The 18960-nt window shown below is 49.1% G+C and overlaps 1 protein-coding gene across 2 annotated transcripts in view; it reads right to left on the bottom strand.

Annotated features, from left to right (window-relative positions):
- The window catches only part of DNAH1 (dynein axonemal heavy chain 1), a 1443760-nt gene that overhangs the window by 979008 nt on the left and 445792 nt on the right, over positions 1–18960 (bottom strand). For both annotated transcript variants that reach the window (XM_078661462.1, XM_078661463.1), the window contains exons 29-31: positions 14041–14154; positions 12590–12778; positions 4767–4872 (exon numbers count right to left, since the gene is read on the bottom strand). In XM_078661462.1, coding sequence (XP_078517588.1) covers positions 4767–4872; positions 12590–12778; positions 14041–14154 — 409 coding nt within the window. The remainder of the gene's footprint in view (positions 1–4766; positions 4873–12589; positions 12779–14040; positions 14155–18960) is intronic.

The raw sequence follows: 18960 nt of genomic DNA, 5'->3' as shown, positions 1-18960 counted from the left end.
GCTAATCTGCGCACCGTTGAATCGGCCAATGGTGGATGCGATCTATCAAGGTCCACGTTAGTTATCGAATTAAAGTCTCCTCCCAGAATGATGGGGCCCGCCAGGAAATGGGCTAGCGAGCTCGTTAGTTTATAAAAAAAAGGGCCTGATCAGCATTGGGGGCGTATATACTACATAGTGTTACTTCCCGACCGTACAGCCTCCCTTCTATCACCACATATCTACCCTCGGGGTCTACCCGCCGGGTCATGACCTGGAACGGTATCCCCGCCCTTACCCAGATCAGCACTCCTCTGGCAAACGCTGAGTATGTGGTACCAAACACCTGCCCACGCCACCTCCTCTGTAGTGCAGTGCATTCTTTTTCAGTCAAATGAGTTTCTTGTAGCATTGCAATCTGAACGCCACGTCTCACCAAGTGGGCATGCACCTTGTGACGTCTTACCATCGTTCGAAGTTCACGGACATTCCATGAAATGCATTTCAGATTAGGTAACGTCCCCATAGTAGTCGTCTCCGTATAGAATCAGCAACAACCCATCACCCCTCATATCGCAGCAGTTGTGTCCCTCACCCCGAACTCCCCAGAAAACTCCCCAAACCCCTCTCCCCAGGACAGGACTTAATAACCCAGCTTCAAACTTGTAACACAACACACATTACACTACTCTGTGGTCTCCACCACAAAAGGCCTTAAAGGCCACTAGAGGGTGTATCAGCGCCGACCCAGAGCCAGCAGAGCTCCCACCCCGCGCCCTCGATCCCACAGTGTAGTCTCAGCCCCATACCTGAGTGTTCGTGCAGCAGTCGGAGAGACTGTCCCTGCACAAAAGTCAGAGTCGGGCATGTGCCTGATACATCACTCATTAAATAGTCCATCCGAAGTCTGTGGAGTGACCGCTGGACCCTTCGAGCTCTCCGCTTCCGACTCGTCCCCTCCCGTTTTCAAACCTTCTTCGTCAGAGTCCGATCCCTCCGATGTCTTTTCCTGCTGTGATCCCGTGATAATCGCTGTTGCCGCTAGTGCGCCCTTCCTGTCCGCCACCATTTGGGCATTCCGCAACGCGTTTTTAAGTTTATTCCGTTTACGGATGCGTTGAGATTTTCTTATCCGGGGTGGTTGCTGCGTGTTCCTGCTGCTTTTGCCAGTGCGGTCTGTTCCAGCACGATAAAGCTCAAGTCACGACCAGGCCTCTTCCGGGGTTGGAAAGAATTGTGTTTTCCCATCTAGGATCACTCTCAGCTTGGCTGGGAAGAGCAATGAGTACTGAATCCCTTCGTCCCTCAATTCTTTTTTCACGGCCAGGAAGGACGCCCTATTTCTCTGGACTACCTGAGTATAATCCGGAAAGATCGTTACCCTGCTATTGTCCACTTGAAACGGGCCTTGCGAGCGTGCTCGCTGTATCAGGAGGTCCCGATCTTTATAGTGTAACAGTTTAATCACCATCGGTCTAGGCGGCCGGCCCAGCTGAGGCGGCCGAGCCGGAACCCTGTGTGCTCGCTCAAGGGAGAAGAAGGGAGAGAGGCGCTCCGGTGCCACAACCCTTTTAAACCAGTTCTCCATGTAGGCCACAGCGTCATCTCCTTCAATTTTTTCTGGAAGGCCCACTACCCTCACGTTATTTCTCCGATTGCGACTTTCGGCATCTTCCGCACGTCTCTCCAGGGTCGCCAAACGGCTCAGGATATCGTTCAGTTTATGTTCCGCAGTGACCACCGCCGGCTTCAGTTCCTGCAATAGTTGTTCGTTGTCCTTCACTTTGTCAGAGAGCTTCGCATGGTCCGCCTTTAGGAGTCCCAGCCCTGTAGCGACCTGCGCAATATCTTGGTGCAGCGAGTCTTTCGTCGCAGTTATCGCTTCCAATATGCTGTCCAGCCGCCGATTCAGCCACTGTTCCTGGGTCGTCGCTTCCAAGGGAGCAGGAGCCCCGCCATCCTGGACCAAGGCGGTCACGTCGGCCTGACCTCGTTCCATATCGGGTGCGCCACCAGTAGCGGCCATCCCGATTTCCTCCAGCGCCGCCCCGGGGTCGCCTCAAAGCGCTACTCCGCTGCCCCGCCGTGGAAAAACCGGGCATCAATGTCGCCCAGCGGGGCCCAGCCTAGTGCAACGCCAGGGCCCGACCTCCGTGGCCAAAGATCGTCTTCAGGGTGCTGCTTTTCTCATGCACCTCCCAGAACATCCAATCCCAGGGCTCTTCCCACAGTACTGGAGCGTAACAGCTCCGCTCCAATGTCCAGGGAACGTGCAGGGCAGGCGTGGGCTATCAGCATAGGGTTTCAGAGATGGAGGCGATAATCCGCTCCAGCCAGGGTCTCCGTCCGCTCACAAGTACTGCGCCACTCAAGTGCGCTCGGCGCCACCACACTGTAGTCCGCTCAGTAGTGCTACAAGGAGCTCCCCCTGTCCTCAGCCCTCCAGGGCCACCGTCAGCACCACGCGCCGGGCCATCAACGCCCCTCCACACCCTCGGCATCCGCCATTGTTCTGGGGGAATGTGAGGTCGGAATCCGGCGCGAACCAGGACCGCGCCCGCAGCAGGGCCGGCGGTCGGCACCTCCCACTCAAGCGGGTCCGGAGGTCCGCTGCAGTGCCTCCAAATCAGCGCCCAATTGCAGCCGTAGCAGCCCCCGACATGCACACCAGCTCGCGGGTAAGCAGCTCCGCAACCGGTTACCACTGCAGGGAGGCGGGGGATGGGCGCCGCGCCCGTCGGTCCCCCGGACGGCGAGAGCTGCCCGCACTTTCCGCCCAGCGCCGGAATATTCCGTCGGAGGGTCCCCGCTCCACTTGCCTTGAGCAGTCGATCGCGGCACCCCAGCTCTGCTCGGGACCTCCCTTTGTCCGATCTCCGTCCCCTCAGGTTCCTGGCGCCGCCATCTTTCTTTGTTGTAACTCGGCTCCGCCGAGGGCCGGGAGCCGTCGACAGCGCAGCGCCCGGGCACCAGCAGGTCTTCAACCGAGCGCCTCCGCTCCCGCTACGCCTTGGGCGGTGAAATTACCACTCAGGGGGTCTCGATCGTGTCGATTCCAGGATTAATGGTGGGATCCGGCGCGGAGCCGATCGCTCACACTGCCATCCCGGTCGGCATCCAAGCCACGCTCCTCCTGGAACCTTCTCCCCATTACAATTAAAAACAGCACATCTCTGCTAACATTCAGGAAAGAGGTAAAAAACTGGTTGTTTACTTCTTAGGTAGAGCAATATACTTGTCAGACCATCGACGTAGCACCAAGAAGCCCACGGGCAATTGTGCGCTTTATAAATTCACAAATCAAATCAATCAAGGCACAGGAAATGGAAAAGCTAACACTTTTAACAACCTCCCTTCACTGAGAACAGCTGAATACCAAACTGGGGGCTAGAAAATAATTGCCAGGAATAGCTCACTGAATCTGCTCGGTGCAATTTGAATGATTACAAAAGATGAGAACACATTCTCCAAACTAAATGCACCAGCACCGCTTCCCCCAAGTCATTCTTTCTTTTAAAAACGCTTGAGCAAAAAATTGGGTAACTTGCCTTATTGAAAAGGATCGTCCTGTAGACAACACTGCATCTGAAAATGTTTTGAGACCACCTGTCTATAAATGTTTCACTTATGCAAACAGTTTCTCCCGCAAAATGAACATAACAAAAAAAGAAGTTCCTCTCAATTTTCTAATGTCACAGCATCACCGTTTCCATGAAAGGTTTCCAAAAGCCCTCACTTGTTCATCTCCGCCAGATCTAGTCTCAGTGAAGAAATGTTGTCAGAGCCAAACAATCATTTGCAGTCATCTATATTGGTACATATAGGGAGTTGCTTCAAACCAAAGACCACTAGAATTCAGAGACTTTAAAGATGTCCTCATCCTCTCAAGAGGGCGGCCCTCAGAAAATCTGGAAGACCAAAATCCTGTCCCCTCAAAAGATTATTGTACAGCATCCTCCAAGTGAGATCCTTTAAATATTCTGCCTCACCATCAGGAGATAGAACATGTGCTGTAGATGCTGCAACTACTGACACCTCAGAAGTGGCTATAACTACCATTTTTGTAGTCTTGTCTGAGGTACTGACAAGATGCATAAAGTGAGAAGGAAACTGCGCAGAAATTAGAATCATGTTTCTCATCACCTGGACCCTAAACATTGTCAGAAACTCCTTTTTCAGAGTAGTCACGTTTCAATTACTAAAATCTTCGTGACGGTCACATCTTATCATTTTGGAATTTTTAAGGAGAAGAACAGAAAATCAACAGAACCACTACTTTTTGAACAAATAAGAAAATGCTTATTTTTGGAAATATCCTTTAGGGACCTGGGATGTGCCGCCCCAATGGGCAGCATCCTCGTGAACATCCAAAATATTGATATGAATCCAAAAATAGGAAAGCTGGGCTAAAAATGCTAATCATCCACCATGAAACATAGACATTTATTCTGCTATGGAACAACTGGAATATGGAAAAACATGCCTTAAGTAGCCGAAGACACCATCCACTTTCTGTTGCTCAATGCAGACATCATTTGGGGAAAAGACACAATCCTAAACCTGTTTTTACTTTCCACTCAGCAAACAATCCATCAGAAAAATTAAGTTCATGTGGTGTAACAGGCACAGCTGTAGTGCATGTCTGTTGAAGCAGACCGGCCTCCTGAAACTGCAAATAATGAGATAGGGGTATACACTCAGGATAACACACAGAGATGTTTACAAGTTCTAAGATGCTGGCATGGAGGTTCTTTTTTATACCCCCTCTAACTTTATACAAGACTCACCCTCTGCTGTTGAGCCTTCTGAATTGTTGCGATCTGCTGGGCTACCACTGAAAGTACTTCAACATCGATCCGGTTAAACTCATCAAAGCAGGCCCATGCTCCAGAGCTAAAAGAAAAAATCAGTGACTCCTTTAGAAACAAGCATTTACAATGCAATGGTCTCGGCATCATTAAAGGTAGAGCTATTGGCATTGCTCATGACATTTTTTTTCCCTTTAAATCATAAATAAATGGCATTGTCATTTACATTGTCAATACACACCACTCTGCACTCAACTGCACTCACCTGCACTGCACTCAACTGCACTCACCAGCACTGCACTGCACTCACCTGCACTGCACTCAACTGCACTCACCTGCACTCACCTGCACTGCACTCACCTGCACTGCACTGCACTCACCTGCACTGCACTCACCTGCACTGCACTCACCTGCACTGCACTGCACTGCACTCACCTGCACTGCACTCACCTGCACTGCACTCACCTGCACTGCACTGCACTCACCTGCACTCACCTGCACTGCACTCACCTGCACTGCACTCACCTGCACTGCACTCACCTGCACTGCATTCACCTGCACTGCACTCACTTGCACTGCACTGCACTCACCTGCACTGCACTGCACTGCACTCACCTGCACTGCACTCACCTGCACTGCACTCACCTGCACTGCACTCACCTGCACTGCACTCACCTGCACTGCACTCACCTGCACTGCACTCACCTGCACTGCACTCACCTGCACTGCACTCACCTGCACTGCACTGCACTCACCTGCACTGCACTGCACTCACCTGCACTGACCTGCACTGCACTCACCTGCACTGCACTCACCTGCACTCGCCTGCACTGCACTCACCTGCACTGCACTCACCTGCACTGCAATGCACTCGCCTGCACTGCACTCACCTGCACTGCACTCACCTGCACTGCACTGCACTCACCTGCACTGCACTCACCTGCACTGCACGCACTGCACTCACCTGCACTGCACGCACTGCACTCACCTGCACTGCACTCACCTGCACTGCACTCATCTGCACTGCACTGCACTCACCTGCACTGCACTCACCTGCACTGCACTCACCTGCACTGCACTACACTCACCTGCACTGCACTGCACTGCACTCACCTGCATTGCACTCACCTGCATTGCACTGCACTCACCTGCACTGCACACACATGCACTGCACTCACCTGCACTGCACTCACCTGCACTGCACTCACCTGCACTGCACTGCACTCACCTGCACTGCACTCACCTGCACTGCACTGCACTCACCTGCACTGCACTCACCTGCACTGCACTCACCTGCACTGCACTCACCTGCACTGCACTCACCTGCACTGCACTCACCTGCACTGCACTCACCTGCACTCCACTGCACTCCACTGCACTGCACTCACCTGCACTGCACTGCACTCGCCTGCACTGCACTCACCTGCACTGCACTCACCTGCACTGCACTCACCTGCACTGCACTCACCTGCACTGCACTCACCTGCACTGCACTCCACTGCACTGCACTCCACTGCACTGCACTCACCTGCACTGCACTCACCTGCACTGCACTGCACTCACCTGCACTGCACTCACCTGCACTGCACTCACCTGCACTGCACTCACCTGCACTGCACTCACCTGCACTGCACTCACCTGCACTGCACTCCACTCACCTGCACTGCACTCACCTGCACTGCACTCACCTGCACTGCACTCACTTGCACTGCACTGCACTCACCTGCACTGCACTGCACTGCACTCACCTGCACTGCACTCACCTGCACTGCACTCACCTGCACTGCACTCACCTGCACTCCACTGCACTGCACTCACCTGCACTGCACTGCACTCACCTACACTGCACTGCACTCGCCTGCACTGCACTCACCTGCACTGCACTCACCTGCATTGCACTCACCTGCACTGCACTCACCTGCACTGCACTCACCTGCACTGCACTCACCTGCACTCCACTGCACTGCACTGCACTCACCTGCACTGCACTGCACTCACCTGCACTGCACTCACCTGCACTGCACTCACCTGCACTGCACTCACCTGCACTGCACTCACCTGCACTGCACTGCACTCACCTGCACTGCACTCACCTGCACTGCACTCACCTGCACTGCACTCACCTGCACTGCACTCACTTGCACTGCACTGCACTCACCTGCACTGCACTGCACTCACCTGCACTGCACTGCACTGCACTCACCTGCACTGCACTGCACTGCACTCACCTGCACTGCACTGCACTCACCTGCACTGCACTGCACTCACCTGCACTGCACTCACCTGCACTGCACTCACCTGCACTGCACTCACCTGCACTGCACTGCACTGCACTGCACTGCACTGCACTGCACTCACCTGCACTGCACTCACCTGCACTGCACTGCACTCACCTGCACTGACCTGCACTGCACTGCACTCACCTGCACTGCACTCACCTGCACTCGCCTGCACTGCACTCACCTGCACTGCACTCACCTGCACTGCAATGCACTCGCCTGCACTGCACTCACCTGCACTGCACTCACCTGCACTGCACTGCACTCACCTGCACTGCACTCACCTGCACTGCACGCACTGCACTCACCTGCACTGCACGCACTGCACTCACCTGCACTGCACTCACCTGCACTGCACTCATCTGCACTGCACTCACCTGCACTGCACTCACCTGCATTGCACTCACCTGCACTGCACTACACTCACCTGCACTGCACTGCACTGCACTCACCTGCACTGCACTCACCTGCATTGCACTGCACTCACCTGCACTGCACACACCTGCACTGCACTCACCTGCACTGCACTCACCTGCACTGCACTGCACTCACCTGCACTGCACTGCACTCACCTGCACTGCACTGCACTCACCTGCACTGCACTCACCTGCACTGCACTGCACTCACCTGCACTGCACTCACCTGCACTGCACTGCACTCACCTGCACTGCACTCACCTGCACTGCACTCACCTGCACTGCACTCACCTGCACTGACCTGCACTGCACTCACCTGCACTCCACTGCACTGCACTCACCTGCACTGCACTGCACTCACCTGCACTGCACTGCACTCGCCTGCACTGCACTGCACTCGCCTGCACTGCACTGCACTCACCTGCACTCACCTGCACTGCACTCACCTGCACTGCACTCACCTGCACTGCACTCACCTGCACTCCACTGCACTGCACTCACCTGCACTGCACTGCACTCACCTGCACTGCACTGCACTGCACTGCACTGACCTTCACTGCACTGACCTTCACTGCACTGCACTGCACTCACCTGCACTACACTCACCTGCACTGCACTCACCTGCACTGCACTCACCTGCACTCACTACTCTGCACTCACTACTCTGCACTCTGCACTCACTACTCTGCACTCACTACTCTGCACTCACTACTCTGCACTCACTACTCTGCACTCACTACTCTGCACTCACTACTCTGCACTCTGCACTCACTACTCTGCACTCTGCACTCACTACTCTCTACTCTGCACTCACTACTCACTACTCTGCACTCACTACTCTGCACTCACTACTCACTACTCTGCACTCACTACTCACTACTCTGCACTCACTACTCACTACTCTGCACTCACTACTCTGCACTCTGCACTCACTACTCTGCACTCACTACTCACTACTCTGCACTCACTACTCACTACTCTGCACTCACTACTCACTACTCTGCACTCTGCACTCACTACTCTGCACTCACTACTCTGCACTCTGCACTCACTACTCTGCACTCTGCACTCACTACTCTGCACTCACTACTCTGCACTCTGCACTCACTACTCTGCACTCACTACTCTGCACTCTGCACTCACTACTCTGCACTCACTACTCACTACTCTGCACTCACTACTCTGCACTCACTACTCTGCACTCACTACTCTGCACTCACTACTCTGCACTCACTACTCTGCACTCACTACTCACTACTCTGCACTCACTACTCACTACTCTGCACTCACTACTCTGCATTCTGCACTCACTACTCTGCATTCTGCACTCACTACTCTGCACTCACTACTCTGCACTCACTACTCACTACTCTGCACTCACTACTCACTACTCTGCACTCACTACTCTGCACTCACTACTCTGCACTCACTACTCTGCACTCACTACTCTGCACTCACTACTCTGCACTCACTACTCACTACTCTGCACTCACTACTCACTACTCTGCACTCACTACTCACTACTCTGCACTCACTACTCTGCACTCACTACTCAGCACTCACTACTCTGCGCACTCACTACTCTGCGCACTCACTACTCTGCACTCACTCATCTGCACTCACTCCTCTGCACTCACTCCTCTGCACTCACTACTCTGCACACTCACTCTGCACACTGTCTGCACACTCTCTCTGCCCACACACTCTCTCTGCCCACACACTCTGCACTCACTACTCTGCACTCACTACTCTGCACTCACTACTCTGCACTCACTACTCTGCACTCTGCACACTCACTCTGTGCACACCACTGATCATGGAATCTTCCACCACACTTTCTAAAACTCTATAGTCCGAAGCATAATAGGCACAGAACCAAAAGAAGGGTAGACATTGCTTAAAATAATCGTATTGTATTTATGAGAAGCAAAAGCGAGACTGTGAAATGTGCTGAATATCAGTTTGTTACGAATCAACAGAGTGGAGTTAGAGAACCAAGAAATAGTAATTTATAATCCGGGTTAGAAGGAGTAGTAATCACAAGCTGAGGATCAACGGGCACGAAACAGCGTGGTGGGCGCGCAGGAGACGCAGCGTGAGCGTGCACATCAGCTGAAGATCGCCGGAGAAGACACAGAGCCTCCCTGCTGCCATGACTGACCCGCTGCGGAGGGAAAGAGCCCGGTGAGTGGGGGTAGAGGGGGGGCGGCAGAGAGGGAGTGGGCAGAGAGGGAGGGAGGGTGTGTGTGTGTGCGTGTGTCTGTGTGCGTGCGTGTGTCTGTCTGTGTGTGTCTGGTGTGTGCCTGCCTGCCTGCCTTTGTGTGTGCGCGTCCACAGACCCTGGTCGGCTCGTGCACCGCTCTGTACTCCCTTGCGAGCTTACTTGGTGACAATAGTTCTCGTTGCCGAGACCTAAAAAGCATTTAAGATCGAGAACACAAATACAGGACTGTTGGGGAGAGTAACTGATAATCCTGAGATATGTCCTTACATCTGTTAAAGGTTATAGCAAGCAGCAAAGGCTAACTTTGGGGGGCAGTGATTTTTAGACAGTACAGCACAGTGTTTGTTAGGGAATGAAAGTTGCCGTTATTGCTGAATTTGATCCCTGCGACTCAGATAAGGTAATTTAGGCAAAGGTCTCTATCACCTTCTGTTCACAGCCAGAGCAAGGGTGATGGCAAACAGACTCTTAGTTTCCATGAGCATCCACTTGAAGTTCCAGCTCTTCTTTTTTTCCCCGGGATTTCCCCAGCTTCAAGGTCATACAGCCTTCCAGGCACACTAGACCTTTAACAGCAGTTCCCACTAGTGTTTTTTGCAACTTGGCTTCTACAACCGTGGAAAGCAACCTTAGTCCCATCAGAACTCTAGTACAAGTGAGTGCTCATATTAATGTTTTGCCCCAGGAATCAGAAAAGCATTCTACATTCAGAACTGCTACATAGTTAGTGATGTTTGCTAATGCCAGTGTCTTTTTTAATTGTAATGCATCTTAAAGGTTTACTAAACGTATTTTACGGTCTTACTACAAAAATGACCTCACCAAGCTCAGAGAGTAGCTTTCAGACAACCAAAACTACACTAGCAACTTCCTCTGAATATCAACATACAGCAAGATTTGCCGCCTGGTAACAATATCACTATTGGTCTTTGTCCCCTTAAGACTTCAGAGAATATCCCTCTTATGAGGTAGAGGAGGAATAGGCCCCCCATGCATGCCTCGAAACTAGCAGCCTTCTGTACCTGCATTGAGAGCAATAAGTGAGCATTCAGGTACAATGTCATGCTGATGGTTTTACAGGGCTGGGCTAAGCAGTGAAACTCTGGGCTGTGCTATCCAATGGAGATTCATTGCACATATATTCTTGTTGAAACCAGTCCCAGACATGCCATTTTGTAACGGGCTGGAGTTGACTGGATTAAAGCACACTCTATAACCTCCTTATGTAATCTCCCCAAATAAATTCAATGTTTTATAACTAGCCCTAAAATTGCATACAAATTAAAAATGTTATACAAACAGATGCAACTAGTAGACACATGTTAAGTCATACTTTAATCGATATCAAAAGAAGTAATGAAACAACCAGGCTGTACCGGTCTATCAATTAATGTTAAGAAGGGCACTAATTGGAAACAAAGGCCTGCCTTCCACAACTCTGAAGTGTATGATGTAAAAATGCTCCCCTCAGAATGTGACTTTCATAGCTTTTTCTGTTGCTACTTCTTAGTGCTTCTCAAGTAGTCAATTAAGATGTCATACCACAAATTCACTAAGACACAACAAAAGGTGAAGGGAGGGTGCTTGCAATAAGTCTAACCACTGGCAATCCCTTGGGGTAGTATTCTAATCCACTGTTATTTTGCCCACCATGCCACCTCTTATAAGACTTGTATGCAAATCAGTCTTAACCCTGTTCCAAAAGGAAGAGTCCAGCTTCGAACAGCCAAGCCAGGTCCTCTCTGAATCGGAACAGAAAAGACAAACGTGTTTATGTGAGGTGATCTTTTGTCTTAAACAAAAGCGCGAGAAGGGGGATTCTCACTCCTGAAGCCCCTAGTACCAATGCTTGAAGAGCATTAATGGTTATTCTACAGCGAATTAATACTGAGATAACTGAGCTTTACCCTTTATACATGCCCTGGACCTTTTCTCAGTATGATTAATGTGGGTGGTGTACAATTATTTCACAATAAGGCCTCTAGAACACTCCCTCAGTATGCATTATAGGATATCAGCTACACCCACAAATTAGGTATCTGTAATCCCCAAACTATAGCATGAATTTAGAGAAAGATCTCTGATCAGATTCTAGGCTGGATGGTGGGATTTAAACTAGAAGAAACCATTACTCACTGTGAAGCCAAGGAATGGTCTGTTGTGTCCAAAAGTCATGCGGAAATATGTGTCCTGTGGATCTGTGGCTTACATTTCGTTTGGTAAAGTGTTAGCATCCTAAATGTATCACTCAATTGACTGCAGCAGTTTGGTTCAAAACAAACCTATATTCTGTATTCAGGCCCTTCTTCTGAACTTTGAAGTACCTTGAACACACTTCTTTGCTCCTGGCAGTTTTCCCCAGACCAGACTTTCCCTCCTACACTCAAATTCCCACTGTGTCTTCATGCCCCTGGAAAGTGAAGTGTGTTACAAATTCCATGAAGATGATTTTTCTATAAGGTCCCTGCTTGCTTACACATGTCTGTTCTCTTCTCATGGTGCTACTGGCAGGATTCCTAATGTCCAAAAATACTTCTGATGAATTCTCATATTCAGAGCATCTTCATTGTACCATGGTCAAGAAGCAGAACATCACCCATTCAGCACCACATAGTCGTATACTTTATAGTAGTTTCCATTCAGCTTAACTATGGCACATTCAATTCCCTTCCCATAGTAATATTCCTATAGAGTTGTGTCGATATGTAAGACGAAGTTAGATTTGGAAATGCGGTCATCTACTGACTAGAGATTTATGTCGCTGGTAGCAGCAGTGTCTCAAGGCACATTCAGCTGATGTACAGTAGTGTCATGTGTGGTTCTTAATCACACAGCTTATAGGTTTCACATAGTACAACACATTGCTTTTATAAGCGGACATACCTGGCGAGTCCTTTAAAGAACTTCCCCATTGCCATGAAGTCAAGCTGGTCAGAGCAGTTAAATACAACGGTTTGTATGGCAAGAGCTTTGCCAAGATCTTTGGTAGTTTCAGTTTTTCCAGTTCCAGCAGGGCCAGCTGGGGCTCCCCCAAACTTGAGATGCAGGGCTCCAGTCAGTGTCAGATAACACCTAATCACAATAGAGGAAACAACAGGTCACAAATGCAAGCACTTTTCAAGATCACAAACAATACTTAAGAGCCCCAAGCATACATCTCCCTCTTGCACAGGAAATTACCTACCCTCTCCTATTGGGACTATATCCAATATTACTGACTGAACAAATCCACGATACATGAAAAATACATTCTTCAAAGCATAGTATGATTGATGTCCAGATGCTTTTTGTTTACGTTTTTGGGGTGCTTCTATAAGCAGTGGTGTCTAAGCACTACCTATCTGTGAAACTGTGTAGTTATTTCCTTGCTTGCTGTTTGTGGCAACAGGAATCCAGTTACTTACGTTTTCCTCCACTAAATCGTAGCCCGGACAGAACTTTAGCTATATAATACCATTAGAGTTTGAAAACAAATAAATGTGGGTAAGTTAAGAATTATAAATGATTTATCTCAGGTTCGTACTCCCCATAGAAAATAAATAATATGCAATTTAATCTGCAATGCCTTAACCAATATATTAAGCAACATAAGCATTTGTACATAACTATTTTAATGAAGTAAAAGAAAGAACTATTCCCCTTTCAACCTGTGTGATCTCAGAAAAACAAAAGCTACACACAACAGAGGCATCAGATTGCTTTAGATTATGGTGGCCACTTACTGTGGTGTATAGATAGCTCTGACACAATTTAAACCTAGTTCTGGGCATATTGGTGAACCACCATACATCTAGTCATTTGACTTACACAATATCCACTGACCAATTTGTTTTTACAACAAAGGAGAAGGGCCTCTTAGGGTATGGGTCTCGCTAAATCATAAAAAATCCAAAAAGTAATAGAAAGGTAACAGAAAATAGTTTACCTTTCATCTGGTAAAAATATGCTCAAGTTGGAAAAGTAAACCCCTGTCGTGGGTTAAAAGGACAACAGTTGGAGATGTGAATAAGAATGCCAACGCTCTAATGATGATTACTATCTTCTCCCACTGTTAATTGATATTTGACTTTAGTCATTTCTTGAAAAATTCTAAATCTAAGATTTTATTTGGTGAGAGAAGTTATCAAAAAGGTACACTAAAGATAACGGATGTAGACATTGGTTAATTCAGAGACCCAACTAGTTTAATCTGCTGCTGATAGATATCTGCATAGAATACCACTTTATTCTAAAATTGGCACCGATTAATATTTACGTGAGTTTATGCTAATCCCATGTGTCTCAAACACCATACTGAAAACATCTGTATGCCATGAAATTACAGACTTACAAACCTGTCCGTCAGAGGAGTAATCACAAGACGTCCTGTGTTCCCAAGATATTCATAGCCATAAATGAATTCTGCATTCACCGCTCGGATGTAGAGATCGTCCCTTGTCCAGTAGTATCTAACAATAAAATATAATTTCAGGACATATAAATGGCAATATAATAAAACCAGTTATGAAAGTAATGGATCATGTTTGTAAGATTCGAGAAGGCTCACTATTTCGGATGTCATACAACAAGAAGCAGAATATTATGGGCATTGAAGACAGGGACGAAAGTGCTTTATATGAGAATGTACAATGCAGTCAACATAACAAAGATAGTGGCATGAAGCCAGTAGACCGGGTACATCGGGGTACCAAGAAGGAGCAACAAAGAGCAAGTTAACCTTCAGACTTCATTGAACATCACATGTCTGTGGATAGGTCCAAACTTCAGATAGCAGATGAACAAGTTACTTACCGTCAGTAAAGCACTTTTTGGTGAATACTCTATCTAACTGCGGATTCCTCGCCGAGTGAATATCCCCGGCCAGATCCGGAAAATCAAAATCAGTGCTTATGCACGCTGATAGTTGGTGCCATGGGACTCTGTGCCGACCTCGTTCCACTCCAGAAGTGACGAGCAGAGCCACACATAAGCACCACCCATGCACCACCATTTACTAGGTGAGCCTATATCTTCAACGGCAGAGCTAGTCAGCAAATTGGAAGGACCAATGTGCAAATCCGTGAATTGGGGCATATTTAAATGGAAAAGTAAACTATTCCACAGAACACGGAGTAAGGCGGGCTGTGAGGAAACTGTGGTTACATAGAGTATCCATCAGAAAACTGCAACAGCAACCTGGATACCCTCGCGGGTGCCAAGCAGTACTCTACAAATCCACATTACATTACAGAAGGTAAGCAACTTGTTCTTCTGATGGATACTTCTAACTGCAGATTCCTCCCTTGTGAATAGATAGCAAAGCAGTACCACACAAGGTGGTAGGGTTATGGATGGGCTCTGCTCAAAATGTTCTGCCGGACCCCAAGGGTAAAATACCCATCCTAATGGACCTAACTGTCAAAGTAAGAGTGCTTCGTGAATGTGTTTACTGGTGCCAACATTGCAGCCTGACAAATATCCAGAACAGGCATTCCCACATGCCAATGCAGTGGTAGCAGCCTTGGCTCTTGTGGTATGATCCCTAAAACCTCATGGAGGCATCTTCTTGGCCAATGCTTTGCAGATCTTAACAGAAAGAGGACTATCCATTGTGAGATGGTCTGCTTCTACATTGCTTTCCCTTCTTTGCCAGAGACAAACATCACAAAGAGCTGATTGTCACACAAATGCTCCTTGGTTCGATCGGTGTAAATGCTCAGTTCTCTCTTGGGGTCCAAGCAATGGAGTCCTTCAACGAATGAGGTGGAGCAAAGGTGAGAAGAGTGATGAGTTGTCCGATGTGCAATGGCATAAATAACATCGGCATGAATGCAACTCAAGTTCTTAATACCAGTTTGTCTGGTAAAAAAGTTGCATAAGGCTTCTGGACGGAGAGGGCCTGAAGTTCATTCACAGGCCATGTTGATGTTATTGCAAACAAAAAACGTTTTCAAGGTCTGGAGGTGCAATGGACAACTATGCATCAGCTCATAAGGGGTAAAATGAAGAAAGTGAGAACTACATTTAAGCCCCACTGTGGCATCACAAGGGGCTTTGGCAGAAACACATGTTGATAACCTTTAAAAAAAATTATCACAACATGTTATTTTAACAACGATGGATGTCCGGCAAATATATAAAGAATTATGGGGCTGACAAGTTACCTTTAACAGTGTCCACTGCAACATCTTGCTGAGCCAAGCACGAAATAAGACATCTAACACTATGACCTGGAATGGGTCAGTCTGATGGGTGCCAAACCAAGCAACAAACTTATCTCAGTGGCTGGCATGCTCGGATTTCATGGAAGTACACCTGGCTGACAGAATTATGTAATTGATTTGAGAAGGAAGATCAAAGGAGATCAACTGCCACTGCTGAATCTCCACGTGTGGCGCTGTAGGTTGCAGAGGTCTGGCTGCAAGGCTCTTCACTGCTACTGTGACAGAAGATCATCGCAAAGCGGCAGCTTAATTGGAGGACCGATGCTCAGGCCCAGAAGTAGTAGAGACTACATTCTCCTGGACCAATCTTGAGCCATAAAGATGACTTGTGCCGGCCGTTCCTGGTCTTTTTTAGAACTCAGGGCAAACGAGATACTGGCAGGAAGGCAGACAGGAGTCCTGCCATCCAGTCTATCTGGAATGTGCCTCCAAGAGATAGCCTTCTTGGGAACTCCAGCGTGCAAAATCGTTGAAACTGCATGTTCTTGGAGGTAGCACAGAGATTCAACCAGGGTTATACCCATTGTTGGGAGATGCCCTGCAGCACCTCCAGGTTTAACTGCCATTGATGATCCGCTAGGTATCATTGCCTGAGTTTGTTGGCCCTGGCATCTAAAGATCCTACAAGTGGTGTATAATCAGGGATGTCCTGATGATGCAGCCAGTTCCAGAGACACAGAATCTCCTTGCATAGGACCCAGGACCACACCATGCCCTGTTTGTTGCAATACCATATGTGGAGGTGTTTTTATTGAGAACTTGCTACAGCCTCTCTTTGATGGCTAGCAAGAAGGCCTGCAGCGCCAAGCGAATCAGCCACAATGCCATCATGTTGATGTGGAGGCAAGTCTCCACTGGAAAGTAGAATCCTCTGGTCTCCATCTCTCCCAGATGACCTCCCCAACTCAGTATTGATGAAACAATCACCACCTTCAGCTCTGGGCAAGGTAGGGAGAGAGGTCTGCCTCTGGTTCAGTTGCAGTCGAGCAGCAACCACTGCAGATCTTTCGCAGCCTCCTCTGAAATCTTGATGAAATCTGAAAAGTTCTCTTGGTGCTGGCCCTACTGAGATTTATGAGCCAACTGCAGGGCTTGCATGTGCCACCTGCGATGGTTGGCGAGCAGGATCAGGAGGCCAGTAGGCCACTAAGCCACAGAGCCATGCTAAGAGACCCAAAACAGAGGCTGCTTGATTGACAACTCCAATACTGTCACGAGGGTTGCAGACGCCGAGGTAGGGGAAGACTCAGACTCCAATATCTGAACATGGATATTGACAACCAACATCACTCTGGTGAACACCCAAGGGGCACAGGTGAGGTTGAAAGGAGCACTGCAAATTGAAAGTGCCCGTGGCCCACCTTGAACCGCAGGTGAAACTAGTGGGTCTGCAAGACTGCAATATTAATTTTGGCATCCTCAGGTCCCGTGCCACCATCCAGTTTCCAGGATCCAGAGTAAATAGAGCCTGGACCAGCATAAGCAACTTGAATTTGCACTTTCGCAGAAAGGCTTTGAGGAGGCTAAAGATCCAAAATCGGATGAAGTGCTCTGCTTTCTTCGGCACAAGTAAGTAGCAGGAATAACAGCCAGTGCCCACATCTGAGGCTTGTACATCTCTATGTCTCCTTTGGCCAAAAGAACTAACACCTCCTGGCGTAAAAAGGGCACATGGTCCTCTGAAAGCTGCTCTGATGTATTCATCAGCTGTGGTGGGTCAAAAAAGACAAGCAATGTGTAGCCCAGTTGCCACCCCTGAAGGAAGTGGCTAACCACCCTCCTACAGGATGGCTTTATGCCACTACAGGTGCACTAAAGAGGTTTTGAAACTGGAAGGGCAGGGGATTGAGACGTGCACTGACCTCGACAGCCTGGTCTTTGTCTGTTGGGTCCACAGCCCAACCTGGAAAGAACTGGGAAGCCTGCAGTGTGACCAGCGGGGGATGACATTGTTGGTATGCCAAGTTCCTGGCATATTCCTGATTGGAGAGATTGCTGAACTGGCGTAAAAAAAAACAAAGCGGGTTCGGAGATGCAGCTGTCTTTCTCCGAATAAATGGGAAACACCATAGGGCATGTCCATTAGGCAGTGGCGGCTCCTCCGATATAGCGGAGGAGAGTTGCCCCACTGCTTTCAGTTATTATCATTTTATTTTTCTTGTCTCTTTGACCGTAGGCGGTTGGGCGTGGCTGCTCTGCTCTTGGAGCAGGGCAGGGGAGGAGCGGTTTGCCCTCTCGGTCCGCCCAAACCAGTCATGCGCACTTTCCCCATTCTCCATGCAGGCTGCATGGGGAACAAGCCCAGGCTCCCGTTCCCTGGTTGAGCGTCCAACCAGGACGCTCAACACCAATCACAGCACTGCATTGCAGTGTTGTGATTGGTATGGGGAGCCTGGATGCCTACCAATCACAATGCTGCATAGCAGCGTTGTGATTGGTCAGTGGGGCCAGGCTTTGTTTCTGTCAGAAAAGAGCAGGAGCGGGGACGCGGAACCCGGCGCAACGGTATGTTTATTTATTTTTTGTTTTTAATGGGTTTTTTTCAAATGTACGAGACCCCCCCACTCCTCGCACGACCCCACTCCCACCGCCACCTGTGAGCCATGCCGGCTGCCACTGCCATTAGGGATGCCTGGACACCCATGGAGGATCTCATCCATGCATGGCATTGGACCACCACTCCTGTCTAAAAAGCCTTCCTTGGACAAACAGTGGAGTCTAGGTTCGATTGGATGACAAACTTCCACATGGCTGACTCTAGTTTGAGTCCAAAAAGTTGGTGCAGCATTTGTGTGAGACTGCACAGTAATGGTATAGTCAGAGGAACTGAGTGCTGGCTGTGCCACATCAGGATCTGGGTGCTATATCAGTCAGGGTGAATTAGGCTTAGAGTCGGATACCCCAATAAGTTGTGGATCATCCTCTGGTGCCGGCATTGATGTTCACAAGATGAATATATTGGTACTGGACCAGAAGTTGGGACTCACGCCAGTGTGGAACCTGAAGCAAGTTCCAAGGGCACACGCAGGACCGGTGGCAAACTAATTTAAG

Source organism: Lissotriton helveticus, chromosome 9 (assembly GCF_964261635.1).
Source record: "Lissotriton helveticus chromosome 9, aLisHel1.1, whole genome shotgun sequence".
Taxonomy (NCBI): Eukaryota; Metazoa; Chordata; class Amphibia; order Caudata; family Salamandridae; genus Lissotriton; species Lissotriton helveticus.
Note: the sequence above shows the minus strand (reverse complement) of the source record. Positions and strands in the feature narration are given on the sequence as shown.